Here is a 13,725-nt window from a genome sequence, read left to right as displayed (position 1 = left end):
TGTGTGGGCACTGTGCACGCATTTTCCCATAGCCCACGTCAAATGCCTCTGAACCCTGACCCTAGTGGGTCCTCACTCTCAGAATCCGTTTGGAGCGCAATTCAGACAGCCAGACCCTATTCAGCACCGTACTTTCCTCTGTAGGAGAAAAGAATCCCGTCTTTCCCAATTGTGGTCAGTGGCCCTCCCTTTGTTTTCGGTCAAGCAGGGTCGGACGACCGGCCGTCACAAGCCAGGACAAGACTTCCGAAAAGCCTATTCAGTATGCGATTTGACCCCAAAGTTCCCTTGCTGACTCACATGGATCAAACGCTGGGAATCTCGGGGGGTTCCCTTCCATTGAGTTTTTCATCCATTGAAATGTACCCTTTTTCACAAGTTTTCTAAAAGTTTGATGGGTATAGCACTGTTTCACAAATGTGGGGCTCCTGGTAGATTTATATCCAGGCTTCACAGAAGTTTGTTCTTAACTTCTTAAATGCTTTAGTGTTAAAGGCCATTATTGGCTTTATTGATAATTAATTGATGCGATAAGAAGAACAGGATTGGCTTTCATCCTTGCCTGTTGTGGTATGAAAATGATCGTGTGTGGCTATGGCTGCTTTTGTTTGTACTGATCCACAGTTTTGGGTATACACTACTGATTTCTTATTATGGAAGAGATTAAAACCAGACAGAAGCAGTTCTCTAACTAAGGGTATTGAACCATGCATCAAAAACAAACACATTTCTTAAACTACATCAAACCTCATGTTTGATGATGAGCTTCGGAACCATGCATATCCACAGAGACACCACCGATGTGTAAATTTCCCGAAAATTGGTTTCATAGAGTGGCGTGCACTTTAATTAGTGAAATTTGCTTGAAGCAGCTGGAACACATGTTGGGAAATGTGTGTTTTGAACAAACAAGCCTTGGTTTCATCATAGCTTTTGTTTTCTGATTGGTCTTTCGTCCTTTTTGCCTGCCAGTTGGTTGTTTTTAGGGGGGGGGGGGAAAGCTTTGTTGTGGTTAGTTTACACATTACAAGCAAACATGTTCATGTATGCTTTTGATTCCTTTGATTATGTGATTACGATTATAAATATGAGAAGGTATCCAAAGCAACAAAAAAAAGTATGAAAGCCTGCAACCTTGAATGAAAAAAATTTGATAGCCTTTGATTTGCACGTCTGTGTCTGTGAGAGTAAGCGTTGCAAAGAGAAGTTGCTATGTGAGTGTGTGTGTGTACAGACTCCAACTTGACGCATGGTTTAAATCTTTTGCAGGAGTGGAGCACTTTGATTCTATTGCCGCGTGCTGTGTGCTGAAGCGGGGGCCTGCTGCAGCTTTCAAGCTGGTTAACTGTCAGAACTGCAGTGTGAAAGGGGGGCTTCAGAGTGAAAGGGGTGGACAGTCCCACTAGGGGGGTCCTGGAGAAGGAGGCGGTGGCTTGGGACAGACCTCCTGGGCTTTGAGAACCCTCTGTGTGGGCTGCTACAGCAAGGCAGCCCCCTTCCCAAGAAGAAGAGAGAAAGGGCGGGCTTAAAGGAAGGTGCTGGCACATTGGCCCCTGCAGCAGGGAGCATGGGCAGGACGCCAGCTCACCCGTTTAAGTCCCATAGACCAGATGTTCCTTGTCAGGGAGCCCTTGGCCTTTCATAAATTGAGATACTGTAAATCTTTAATAAGGCAAGCCAAACATGCGCACGCACCCCCCCACCCACTGCACACACTTCCCAAATATTCTACCCTCGCAGACGTTTCTTAGTGTCCTGCAGGTCAAACCCTGGTGAAGGGGCCTTGTTCCATGTACTGAACCTGCCAATTATTCTCCAGCCTGCACAAGAGGGCGGATGTTTTCCTTCCCCTTTGCCCCCAGCCCACACTCTATAGAAAATGCCATTCATGCTTCTGGCCTGTAACATCACCTCATCTCTAAGCTTCACTTAACGATATATGCCAGCGACCACAACCAAAGAGGTCTCTTAGATGTTGTGATCTAAATATATATAGCATCAGAAGCTTATGAAATTAAGTGCGCCCTGTTTTTCAGGTATGATTTTAGCATGTTATCTTTTCCTTTCTCAAGTGATCTTCTGGACATCTTTGTACCAATATCAGCATATAAACTAATCAGCCACAGCTTTAAGGCCTCTAATTGCCCATTTCATGACATCAGCTTATTAAATTCAGAGAAGAACTTTTTCATTTTAACTTTGAAGCACTAATGATATCTTCCTTAGTTGTTCCATTCCAAGAGGGGAATAGAAATTAATTTGCAAACGTTTGCCAGTCTGACTCAGAGTGACTGCCATTAATCCAAGTTGGACTGCGATTGTTTGGAAAAAGGTTTTCTTGCAATCAGTTGCTAAAAATAACAAAATCTAGTGCGTTCACCGGGACACCAAAGAGGTTGCCATCCTGGTTTTTTTTCCTCTGGTGTTTTTGAGTCATTACTTATTTTTCTGTTGGTCAGATTGCTTTAGATATTTTTAGCCTGTCCTCTAGACCCTTGTCTCACTATGCCACATACCATGCCATGTTTTTTTTTTCTTTTTTTCCCTTTTGTCCTATGTAGATATGTAAGGATGTGTTCTGCAGAAACACTGCATCTGATGTTGTCACTACCAAATTTGAAACATGCATCATTTACCCATGAGGAAGCCAGACATTTTTGGAAGTCATATGACTTGCTGCAAGAAAAATAAAAGCAAATACCTCTGTGCTTGTAAAAACAAAGCAAAAAAAAAAAAAGATCTACCTGTTCATTGTCCAAATGGGAATTTTCTCATGCACATCTTCTAGATAAATTTTCAAAATGCTTATATGGAAAGAACATTATCACTGTGTAACCTCTTAAAAGCAATAACATTGTTCCAAGGAGCACGGTGAAGGAGTCTGTAAGAATGTCCCCTGTGCATCCTTGATTTACAGAGCCTCTGAGGATAACTCTGATCTGGCAGTGGTCAGTTGGCTTTGAAGAAAAGTGTACTGCAAGTGAATCACTTTGAACCCGCGCTAAGCTGAGCCCAAGGGAAGCCCTGTGGTCTCACCTGAGTGGAACACGACAGTAAATCTCAAGGCTGCTCAGGTTTTACATTGTGACATTGGGACTTTAGACATTTTTTGCCTGCTCCAACAGTTCTACAACTCTGGTCTGGTTCCAGGGTGGCCTCAGCGCTTTTACATGCTTGCTAGACCTGGATTGTTTCCACAGCAAATGAAAGGATTTAACTCAAAGTCCACATCTTTGTTTGTCCCACTCACTCCTGTCATGCTCAGAATTCAGGTTTAAAGTCTTTGCAATATGTCTTTTTGACACCATTGGTGTGTTCTTAAACCCCCTACATCCATTTTTCTTTATTTGCTTCAAAGTACAGCTGTAGGTTTCTTCATGGATCTTTGCATTCCTGAGTGCGCCCTAAATCTACTGCAGCTTGAAACATCAAGGTCTTCAGCTGTGCACTGCTTCTTATTGATGATTGCTGTGGTCTTTAGTATACAAAAGCTGATTGCTTCCATTTCTGTATCCCTCAAAAATATAATTGCTACCAGACAGCTAATGTGTTTTTGTGTATTTGGCATTTCACCTCTGTCTGTTGGTCAGTGTAGAGCGTAGGGTAAGGCAACAAACGTCCGCTGGCTGGGAGTCAGAGTATCGATTGGTCCACTGGGCCACGTTAGTCAGTTTATGTACACAAAGTTGAACAAAATGCATCTAAAAGCAAAGCTATTATTCTGCTGTACAACAGTGGAGGCATGTAAATCATATCACTGCTCCCTTAAAATGGACCCAAGCTTGGTTGATGACGAGATTCGTAGTCCATAGCGTTTAAGTGGGATTTGACTGGAAACATACAGATGCACAACAAAACCTCAAACCTTTTGTGATGTGGCAGCTTTGACATGTAAAGACTGGTGTCTGCTGTTATTAGATGAGTATATATGATTTGCAGGCAATTTAAAGTTTTGGATCTTTCGGAGAGGTAAAACCCCAAGAATATGACATTTTTCCCTGTGATTTAGCAAAGCATCAACAGTGTTACCCTTTGTAGTGTCTCTTCTGGGCTCAGCAACTCAAACAGTTTTTAAAAGAATCCCAAAAATATAGTTAAATGTTTTAATTAATATCATCAACAACATGCAATGACTACGCGACTAATGGCTGGGAAAGTCTTTGGTTGGGGGAAGCCCTTGTATATATATTGCTGTGCACACACAATAGGAAAGGGTTTGGTATGGAGATCCTGTTGAGCTCTATTATTGTATTCTCGCTGTGCTGTGCCAGCTGCTGGCTGTCTCAACTATATTCAAAGAGGGATTCTGCAGTGCTCACTTCATGCCCTACTTACTGCTAATACATTAACCAAACAAGTGATCAGGTCATGATCCACCTTTACTTGCCCACCTTAGATGCAAAATCTTCAGTCCATTACTGAAAGTGTTATAGCTTTAAATAGGTGCTTACATAGGCTTTGGGGTTTATTTACTGGCCAGTGGGCTGTTTAGATTCACACCTCCCTCAATTTGAGGCACAGTGTTTGTTTATTCACAGGCTTCCCAGGTGTTCCTCTCTTGGGGACCTCCAGGCTTTCTCATGTCTTTAAGGCTCTTTAGGTAAGGCGGAAAAGCAAACAAAGGCATATCTATTATATGGTGAGTGGATCTCACATTACCCTCCCGTTTCAATGCAGTCGCCAGTGTGGGCCATTTTCCAAGTGACTGATATCTTCACAGGGGCCAACATGTCAAGGGATGGTGTAATTGATTGTCTTGGATATTTGAGTCTGCCACTTTCCCTGGTTAAGAGACCCCCTATTGCTTCCCTCTCCAGTTTTGTGCCTGCTCGTGTGGTGAGGTTTTGACATGTGACAGTGACGCTTCATAGATATGTTGTCATGGTAAATATTAGGAGAAGGGCATCGAAGGCCATGTTATTCATTTATTTGCATACACATAATAAAAAGATGTGTTTTGCTCACATCCTGTGAGCAGAAGTGATGCTCTTTTTGTTTAAAAAGGGTTCTGCTGAAGTTTAGCCTAATTAAAAGCTCTAGGCCGAAACTGTTGGTTGACCAATGAGCACTTCTTGTTTCAAAAAACAGTTTTGATGTTGTGTGGAGGAAATCATAACTTGTCTGAGTATTTTTAACGGCTTCTCTTTAGGTTTTGACGTCTTCTCAGATTAACATTCTGTGTTCTTCTGTTTATGGTCTTATTACTTAAACAGTAAGATGTTATTAGTATTATTTGATAAAACTCTATTTAATTGAATTGTTTGTTTGTTTTTCAGGCTTTTATAACACGAGGAAAGTGTTAACCATACATGAGAAATGGAAAGCTTACAGCACAGACCATTTAACTTTCTTTCGGTTCTAATCTGCTGTAGGAGTGTATCCAACAAATCTAAATCTGTTTCATCTGGCTTTGTTGTAAACCTCTGCAAATATGTTCAAAACGACTTGAGATTTCTTAAATACGCCCACATAGCACCAACCTACTGAACCGTAGTAAGCTTTATCAGAAAGATCCTGAACATGTTAATGTCACCGTGTTAACTTGGACTTCTGCCATCGCACTGTTGAAAAGGTGCTTAACCACAAATTACCCAGCACAAATTCAACAGCAGAAATAACTACAAGGAACACTGCGTACCAATAAAATAATGAAAAGGATCCATGAAACTGACTTTTTGGAGGTAATTACTGCTGTGGAAACACTACAACAAAAGTGAGTCACATTAGGTTACATACCATTTAGTTATGTATCAGCTCTCTGTGTACTCTGTCTGTGATGCTGTGTCGGTTTTGTCTCAACAGTGTGATGGTTTAATACATTTCGGAAGGGTTTTTTTTTTTTTTATGGTAGGAGCTGTGTTTTTTGGGTTTCTTGATAGTTGTGGTGCAAGAATGAACAGGTAATAATCAGCAAATCACAACCGCATCGTCTACTTTCAGTACCTGAATGTCTGGCCAGCCTGACAGAGAAGCTTAGTATCTGTCTGGATTGAGTGGGTGCTGCTTTCTTTCTTCCTCTTCTTCTTTTTTGTGTGTGTGTGTGTGTGTGTGTGTGTGTGTGTGTGTGTGTGTGTGTGTGTGTGTGTGTGTTATCCAGGGCATGCTGGGAGAAGCTGAAACTGTACTGGTGTACCTAAATATATGATAAATAAGCATACTGAGAAAAAACTTCTGACAGTTTTTGTTGTTTTTGTTTTTTCTCTGCTTTATAATTTAAAATATAGACATCTGAGCCCACTGCCACCTGCTCTACTTTATGCCTTTTTAGAAGGTGAAGACAACTGCAGAGGAGAGGATATAAATTTGTTAGGGTTTTTTTTTCTTCACATGTAGTATCAGACAGCAATATCAGGTATCTCCATAGCTGCCCTGCCCCTTTAGGTGGCTCCACGGTTTGTTTAGTTGGTCAAGAGGCCAGAGCAGAGCTCATTAAAGCTCTTTTATTCTGCCAGGAGATCCTCTTGCCATGGCATGATGCCAAGAGTGACCATACATGCAGTAATCTGGCACAGGTCAGGGAGCAGCTGGATGCACGTGCCATATATGCCCATTGGGTATCTTAAATAGCCCAAAGTAGGCTTGCCAGGTTTGGAGCTTAAGCTTAGCTGACTATATTATACAGCCACTCCTTGCGGACACTGGGTCACAAATTATACAACCTAAAAAATAGATCTATAATTCATTTACTTAAGTCGAGGCTCATATTCCAAAAAGAAATCATGCTTTAACATTATTTTATATGTCTGTCTTCTGCCCCTTGGGTATGTTAGATTCCTTACACATTCCCATTCTTTAGACTTTTCATAGTCTCAGAAGTTACTAACTATTCAGGGCTGTTACCAAAGAGTTCACCTTTCCTGGGTTTCATGTCTGTCCTCCTGAGAGCGCAGACTGTTGGCTAGCATGACTAGGCTCGAGCAGCAGGAACTCGGCTGACACAGACACAAGCGATTAAAGAATTTTTGACACCCTCATGCATGTATAAGCTGCTTTCTAACATGCACAAGGCAAGACGCTCCGGTCTGTATGACCTAGAAGAAGCTAGACTGGATGACCCAGTGGTCATCCTTGGAGCCATCTGGCAATCCACGTCTTGTGTGGCTTACCCATACCACTGCCTCACGCAATTCCTTAAGCAAGCATAAGTGTGCTTAGGAGGATTTAATCTCAGAGAAACTGGTTTGGGCCACACTGCTGATTGCATTACATTGCTGATTCTTTCAGTAATGTAATACTGAGGCAGTGTTTTTAGCAGCATATAATGGCTGAATTGTGTGATTAAAGTCTCTGGATTTGATATGCAGTGTCGATGAAATGTAGCTCGCAAGAAGGTGTTCATATCAGTTGGCTATTAAGTAAAAAGGGGATTGTTTGAGATCACAGATTAGTGGTTTTATCATGCGCACATAAGTGTAAAGCTGCACTGAAAACTTTAGAAGTCATCTGCCGTCGTTGGTAAGGCCGCTCATCTGTCGCACAGTGCTAAAGAAGGTATTTGCCACACTATGAGATGCCCCTGGGTGTGTTCTATTGGCCCGTGAGGGGAAGTGAGAGAAGCTTGAGCCTGTCTGCACTTGCACAGAGGTCACTTCTGGACTTTTGACTGTCTGCCAGTGCAGGGGCCAAAGTCTTCCAGAAGAGGGCCTTGGCTACAGGCTGACAAGTAAGCCAGCCAGACAGGCAGCCAGCCACATCGTCTACAGTCTAGGTCTGGGGCTAGAGCCTGGGCTAGGGCAGCTCAAGTTACCCAGACAGATTTGTTAACACTGTTTGGGTCCACTCGGCTTTCTAGCCAGGCCTCTGAGCCAAACGCGGCTGAGGTGACTTAATCTGTCATTAAACTCACATTACACCCGGACAGAGACTCGGCTCAGGGGGGCAGAGACGGCACTCACTCTCCCACTCGCTGGCATGGCTGGCTGGGTTTGAGCAGACACAAAGAGTGCGCACCCCCTCCTCCTCCTCTCCGTCCTCTTCATGCCACACACCATGGCACAGCTAGACAGCCCAGCACGGTCTAGACAAAAGCAATTTCACTTGAAGTTGAAAAGTAATTTGACTGTGTGACGATCCTTGTGGACTTTGTGGTGTTTATTTGCTGCACATGTTTTCTTGTATAATTCAGAACACTGAGGTTGTCTGCAGTCATTAATCTCGGTTTGATATTTGCAGAAATGTGTAGAAATGAGCACTAAAGAAATCAATTAAATTGATAATAGCTAATGTAATGTTTTAAATAGCTTCAGAGCATAGCTTTGTGCTGTCCTCTTTCCAGCCAGTCAATACTCAATGTGAATATTGCATTCGAAAAAACGCAGTAGTTTAGCTTGTAGCTTAATATTCTAATAAAGATGAGTGTGAAATAGAGATGCCTATATTCATATATTTCAACCCAGCGTCTGTTACACATTGTGTACATTTCTGCAAGTCTATACACCATTGTCAAACTGAGCATGAAACTGACTAAATTAGTTAATAAGGTGGGAAATTGTGTTTTTATTGCATCTGTTACATTTGAAGCTTTGCATTTTTCTCCCAGAGCTGCTGACAGTACACATTTGGTTTTGTGCATTCTTCACTGGCTATAAGGCAAACAGGAGGAGATGGCTGAACTGGGTTCACATCGGGCAAAAAAATTGTTTCCATATCTCTCAGCTTGAAAATGTCAGAAACCCTAACAACCTGCAGTACCTTCAGTGGAGGTCTAAGACATTGTTTCCCTCTGCTGAGATTTGTTTTTACGTAACAGCTGGTTCTGGTTCTCCCCTGAACCTCACAGCACCCCCACTGTCAAGAGCAGCCAAAAGCCAGCATATGAACTTTATAATAACTGTTACAAAGAGCAGTGCCAACCCTTTTATTCGTCAGATGAAGAGGCTGTTGTGTTTCATTTAGGTGTGTGGGGGGGGGGTCGAACAGCAGCAATTACTGGATACCGGTCTAAAAAACGTACTATGTCTTCAGTCTTATGTGTTACTAAAGCACAACGTTATACAGTTACTTTCTGCCACATGTTTGAGGGTGACGTAATGTGTGAACTGACCTAGTGTGGTGAGGATATGAGATGAAAATGTGCCAGCTTACATGCCTTTACAAGCTGTAGTTTGACGATTGTGTTTTTGCTTTATTTGAACTTTTTATACTTTGAATTTGATCAGAGATGTTCTGGGGGGAAATTAAAATGTTGATTCATATTTTTTTTATTCGTATTGAAAACAGGAGCTGTTGTTAGACGCTAAATATAAGATTTTACTTTTTTCAAATGATTATTTTAGCTGATTGCATCGTGTGTTTGGCCGCAGATCAAGAAGTACTTTGAGCTGGAACCGCTGGCCCGAGGAAAGCGCTGGATCCTGGAGGGCAGCACCACTGACAGCATGGAGGCGGTGAAGGAGAGCTTCGGTCAGTTCATTAGCCTGTTGGAGGACAAAGACACAGAGCCGGCAAGGATATGATGCTAAAGCTGCTAATGCTAGGAGACATTAGCGGTTAAACACCAACACATCCTGCTGGTGCCCATGTACATGTGCACACATGCACTCTCACACACATGCGCACACACACACACACACAAGAAAATACAGCAGTTGTTGGTTTCTCTCTGTGAGATGTGTATTGTATGTTATCCTCCCTTCACTGCGGTCTCATTTTTCAAATTGGAAGAGCGTGCACAAGCGACAGTCAACTACTACAGCCTGACAGAGGAGCGCGACTGTTAAACCCACCCAGCGTAAAGCAGTTTGTCAAAAGAAATCACTGAACTTTGCCGACAACAGAAATCTTGTTTACTGCTGTTTGTGCCATTGTGATTAAATCAATGGCATTTGGAAGGTATGGCATTCCTTTGGTCATTATTGAGCACTAAGACAGACACACACACACACACACACACACACACACACACACACACAGTGGAGCCCAGGTTGTCTGTAGATATGTTTAACATCTCCACTAATTACTTTACAGGATGTTTGGGTGGGCATGGTTGAAGTTCTTTCCACTGAGAAGTACTGTATGGCTGTCAAGTGTGCTTCTCCTTTTGACTCTGTAACAGCGAATGCCATCATGTGATTGGAGTGCATAGTCCAAAGCCTTGTGTTATGAACGGTAGTTACATATCGGTGTGTCACACCGTGTCTGAATATCTAATCTGAATAGTGTAGTCTGAGTATCTCATGGAGTATCTTATGTACATGCAGACAAGTATATTGCTGTGTACCCTCCTGTGCAGCCATACACAAGTACTACTAATCATGTGACTAGTGTTAGGTGAGTTTATGGAGACATTATTCTTTCAGAGAAAGTGGAAATGAGTTTGAATGCTTTTGTAAATGTGCAACTTAGGATATATTTTCTAGCTCTGTATCTTAACCTCTTAGAGCTGCATTCAGATTTTTTTATATGTCATACACACACGAGTCACACTTAGGAATTTTTTCAAATCAAAGAAGAAAAAAAGAAACAAAAAACAATGATTGACCAGGCTGGATTTCTCCAGAAGTAGAGAAATGTAATGGACTTGGTTGCTTAACACTAAAATTGTCACTTTTGATGATGTTTTTGTTTTTTTACTGTATGTTTTTTTTCTTTTGAATTTGATATAATCCCTTTCAGCATTGGCTTGTGACTGCAGACTCCCATCTGGGTGAAATACAAACTATCAATCAGCCACAGCAACAGCTGCATCTGACAAGTCGCTGTCCGACACACTAATGCCTTCCAACTGTCTGAAGACCCCTCCCCGTCTGCTGTTTATCACGTACCTCTGCCCCACTTCATCCAAACCAACACTACCCCTCCACTCCTGCTCCGCTCCCTGTCTCCATTACTGCTCGATGGGGCTTCTTTGGCCTAGATGAGCCAGTTCAGTGCGGCTGCCCTCAGGTGGACTCCACACCTCTTAAAATGAGTCATGTTCATTGTGCCACAGGTGTGTGGTTGTCCCGAAGATGTGCTTATGAATAATGTTCACCCCTCCTCCTTCCTGCGTACTCTGTATTGTTTGTTGTTATTTTGATTAGTATTTTTGTCAGGTTTGTAGAGATTTAACCACTTTTTGTACCTGATGTGAGAATGATACATTTGTTTGCTTGAAAGCAAAATAAATCTGTTGACTAGGGATCTGTTAGCCTTTTCATGTCATTTCATTACCCAAACCTTTAAAAATGCAGTATTTACATTGTTGTTGTTATTATCTCATCTTGCATTTGTCTCAAAAAAGGCAATTTACGTTTTAAAAGGAAAATTACCGTCACAGTTCTTGTTGGCATTTTGATCACTTTTGCTTCTTAAACTGTGGAAGTAAAACATCTGATACATTTGTCCTCTTACTTCCTCTGAATGCTATCGAGGGGCGTAATGCAGTTATTTGCAGAATAATTGCCGAGCTGTGGAGCTAAAGGGTTTTTGTGCATAAATTTGGTCAAAATGGGTATGAATGGGAAAATATTTGAATAATGGATTATTTGCATTTCATGTTTTAGCACAAAATATTTAAAGAATTGAAAGTTTGCATGTTTTCTTCACAGTACCTCTGGTTTGTGATTTAGCATGACCCGTGGAAACCTGAGCTGAGATAATCAGGAAAATGCAGATGACACAGAGGAGTTTGAGCCAGAGGTTTAAAAAAGAGAGAGAGAGAGTAAGAGAGAGTCAAAGTGGAGCAGCTGAAGAAAGTTCTGAGTGGAAAGTTAACAGAGTGAGACAGGAGTGCCTGATAAATATACTCTTCTCTGTGCTACCTCTGCCTCCCCCTTTCTTCTCCTTTTGCCCTTCTTCCCTCTCTTTCAAATTAACCGTGTGGCTTTAATACAATGTGTGTCATGCAGGTTGCCCTGGCGACTCTTTGATCCTGTTTTCCAGTCTCTGCCTCTGGGGCAGACGTGCTTCTCTTCAGTCTGCTGCACACCAGCTCTGGAAGCTCCTGCAGCCCTGAGACAAACCATGGGCTGCTGCGCTCGTCTCGCTCCCCCTTTTTTCTTCCTGTCGCTCTCACTTTCTATTTTAAGTCCTTTTTTCTCCCTCTTCTTATCTTTTTTCTTTCTTTTTTTTTTTCTTTTCTTTGCTCAGATTTTTTCCATCTCTCTGTCTCACTCTTGATCGCTCTGCTTCCCTTTGGTCACACCAAAGTAGCCCTCCCTCAGCGTGGGCATGCCGAGTGCCCAGGGGAAGGGAAGAGGCCAGGACCTCAGAGGAGCAGCCCTCCCGGGAGAAAGAAGAGAGGCGAGGGACCTCTCACGCTTCCACTTCTCCCCACTCTGTCTCCATGTCTGTAAAGGTGATTTAATTCCCCTGAAGAAGACGCAGACGGTCTTCTCCTCGCTAAACCTTCACCTGCTCTGCTCATTTAATGCCTGGTGTCTGGCTCGGGGAGTGTCTCGTCCTTGTTGGCAGCAGACCCTATCGTCGTCTGTCAAGACTTTTCTAGTCGATTTTCGTTCACAGTACATTACCTAGCAACAATAACCGAAACTGGATGTTTACTGTGATGGAGACAGTACATTCAAGTCTCTGCAGGCATAATTTATAATTTACTAAAATGAATCTTGATTAATGGTAGACAGGAAGGGAGGAAGATGCAAAGAGATCTACAAATCTATGGCAAGCCTAATTGTTGGCAGCAATATAAAGTGAAGGTGTGATTTGTAACAAAAGGATAAAACAAGGAAAATTGCCCTCTAGAGAACGACTGCGGCTGACGCTGCACAGAAGCATGCTGAACTTACGCAACACAGTTCAAAGCTGCCAACCACGAGCAATTATCCGCCATGCGAGGCTGCAGCCTTCATGATAGTTTATCATTTGTCTTTTTGGTTTTGATTTTCTGACATCAAGAGTGCTGCATTCACGTCATTATCTGGGCTTTTTTTTTCTTCTCACATTTACAACTTAGTTACAGTTTGTTGTGTGTATACACACACACACACACACACACACACACACACACTTCAGTTAACAGGAAATCTTCCATCAGGTGCTGTTCAAACACGGCCGGTGTTCATTTGAACATTTAAGGTGCTCCAGGATATTTCATATTGTTGGAAGCAGAAGCTATGTGGGTTTATAAAACAATGTCATGTTTGCAGCATTTCATCTTTTTTAGCAAAACTGTGATGTGAAGTGACGACAAAGCTGCCTGGGTGTGTTTTCTCTCACACTTTCTCTCCCACTTTAATTGAAAACAGGTCAAAGAGCTTGTTTGAAAAAACAAAAACATTATGGAATATATGCTGTTTGTATTTCATGTTACTTCTGTTGCATAAAAGCAAAGAGTAGAATAAGCACACTGTGCTCAGAAGTCCTGAAATGGGTGTCAGAAACAATAGATATCAACAAAAGTACACGTGCAGTTGACTCACATGTTAAATGACAGCATTCATTTAATATGTCAGCATTCAACAGCTGCAGCATTTTTGCCAACTGGTTAAATTGGTTATAATTTAAGCACTTTAGGTACTGAATATTCTTACAAAATATAATTTTATAAGAATATTAACTGGATTATGTTCATATTTTGGCAACTACTACTTAATGTATAAAGATAGAAATTCATGTCATACAGCAAAAGTATAAACAAATGCTATCACACACCACAAAATGAACCCTGTGAGCTTTGTGAAATGCAAATGTGTGACCCGACCGGGAACCTAACTTTCGTTTACAGGACAAACAAAAGCTGGCATGTTTTTTTAAACTCTGAAAAGAATGCCTCTTTCTCTCCGGCTT

The 13,725-nt window shown here is 42.0% G+C and overlaps 1 protein-coding gene across 4 annotated transcripts in view; it reads left to right on the top strand.

The window, feature by feature from the left end:
• The window catches only part of LOC146562845 (ADP-ribosylation factor-like protein 15), a 101,292-nt gene extending 90,173 nt beyond the window's left edge, over nt 1-11,119 (top strand). For 3 of the 4 annotated variants that reach the window (XM_085295065.1, XM_085295068.1, XM_085295067.1), the window contains one exon: nt 9,303-11,119. In XM_085295065.1, coding sequence (XP_085151191.1) covers nt 9,303-9,455 — 153 coding nt within the window. In that variant the 3' untranslated portion in view covers nt 9,456-11,119. The remainder of the gene's footprint in view (nt 1-9,302) is intronic. The other variant, XM_085295066.1, reaches the window with a different exon arrangement.
• The last annotated feature ends 2,606 nt before the right edge of the window (nt 11,120-13,725 follow it).

The sequence above is a fragment of the Mchenga conophoros genome, linkage group LG12 (genome assembly GCF_057382185.1).
Source record: "Mchenga conophoros isolate Kocher_MC1m ecotype Shallow Benthic linkage group LG12, M_conophoros_male_GT1.1, whole genome shotgun sequence".
Classification (NCBI taxonomy): domain Eukaryota; kingdom Metazoa; phylum Chordata; class Actinopteri; order Cichliformes; family Cichlidae; genus Mchenga; species Mchenga conophoros.
The sequence above is the reverse complement of the archived record's forward strand: the minus strand, read 5'-3'. Positions and strand labels throughout refer to the sequence as shown.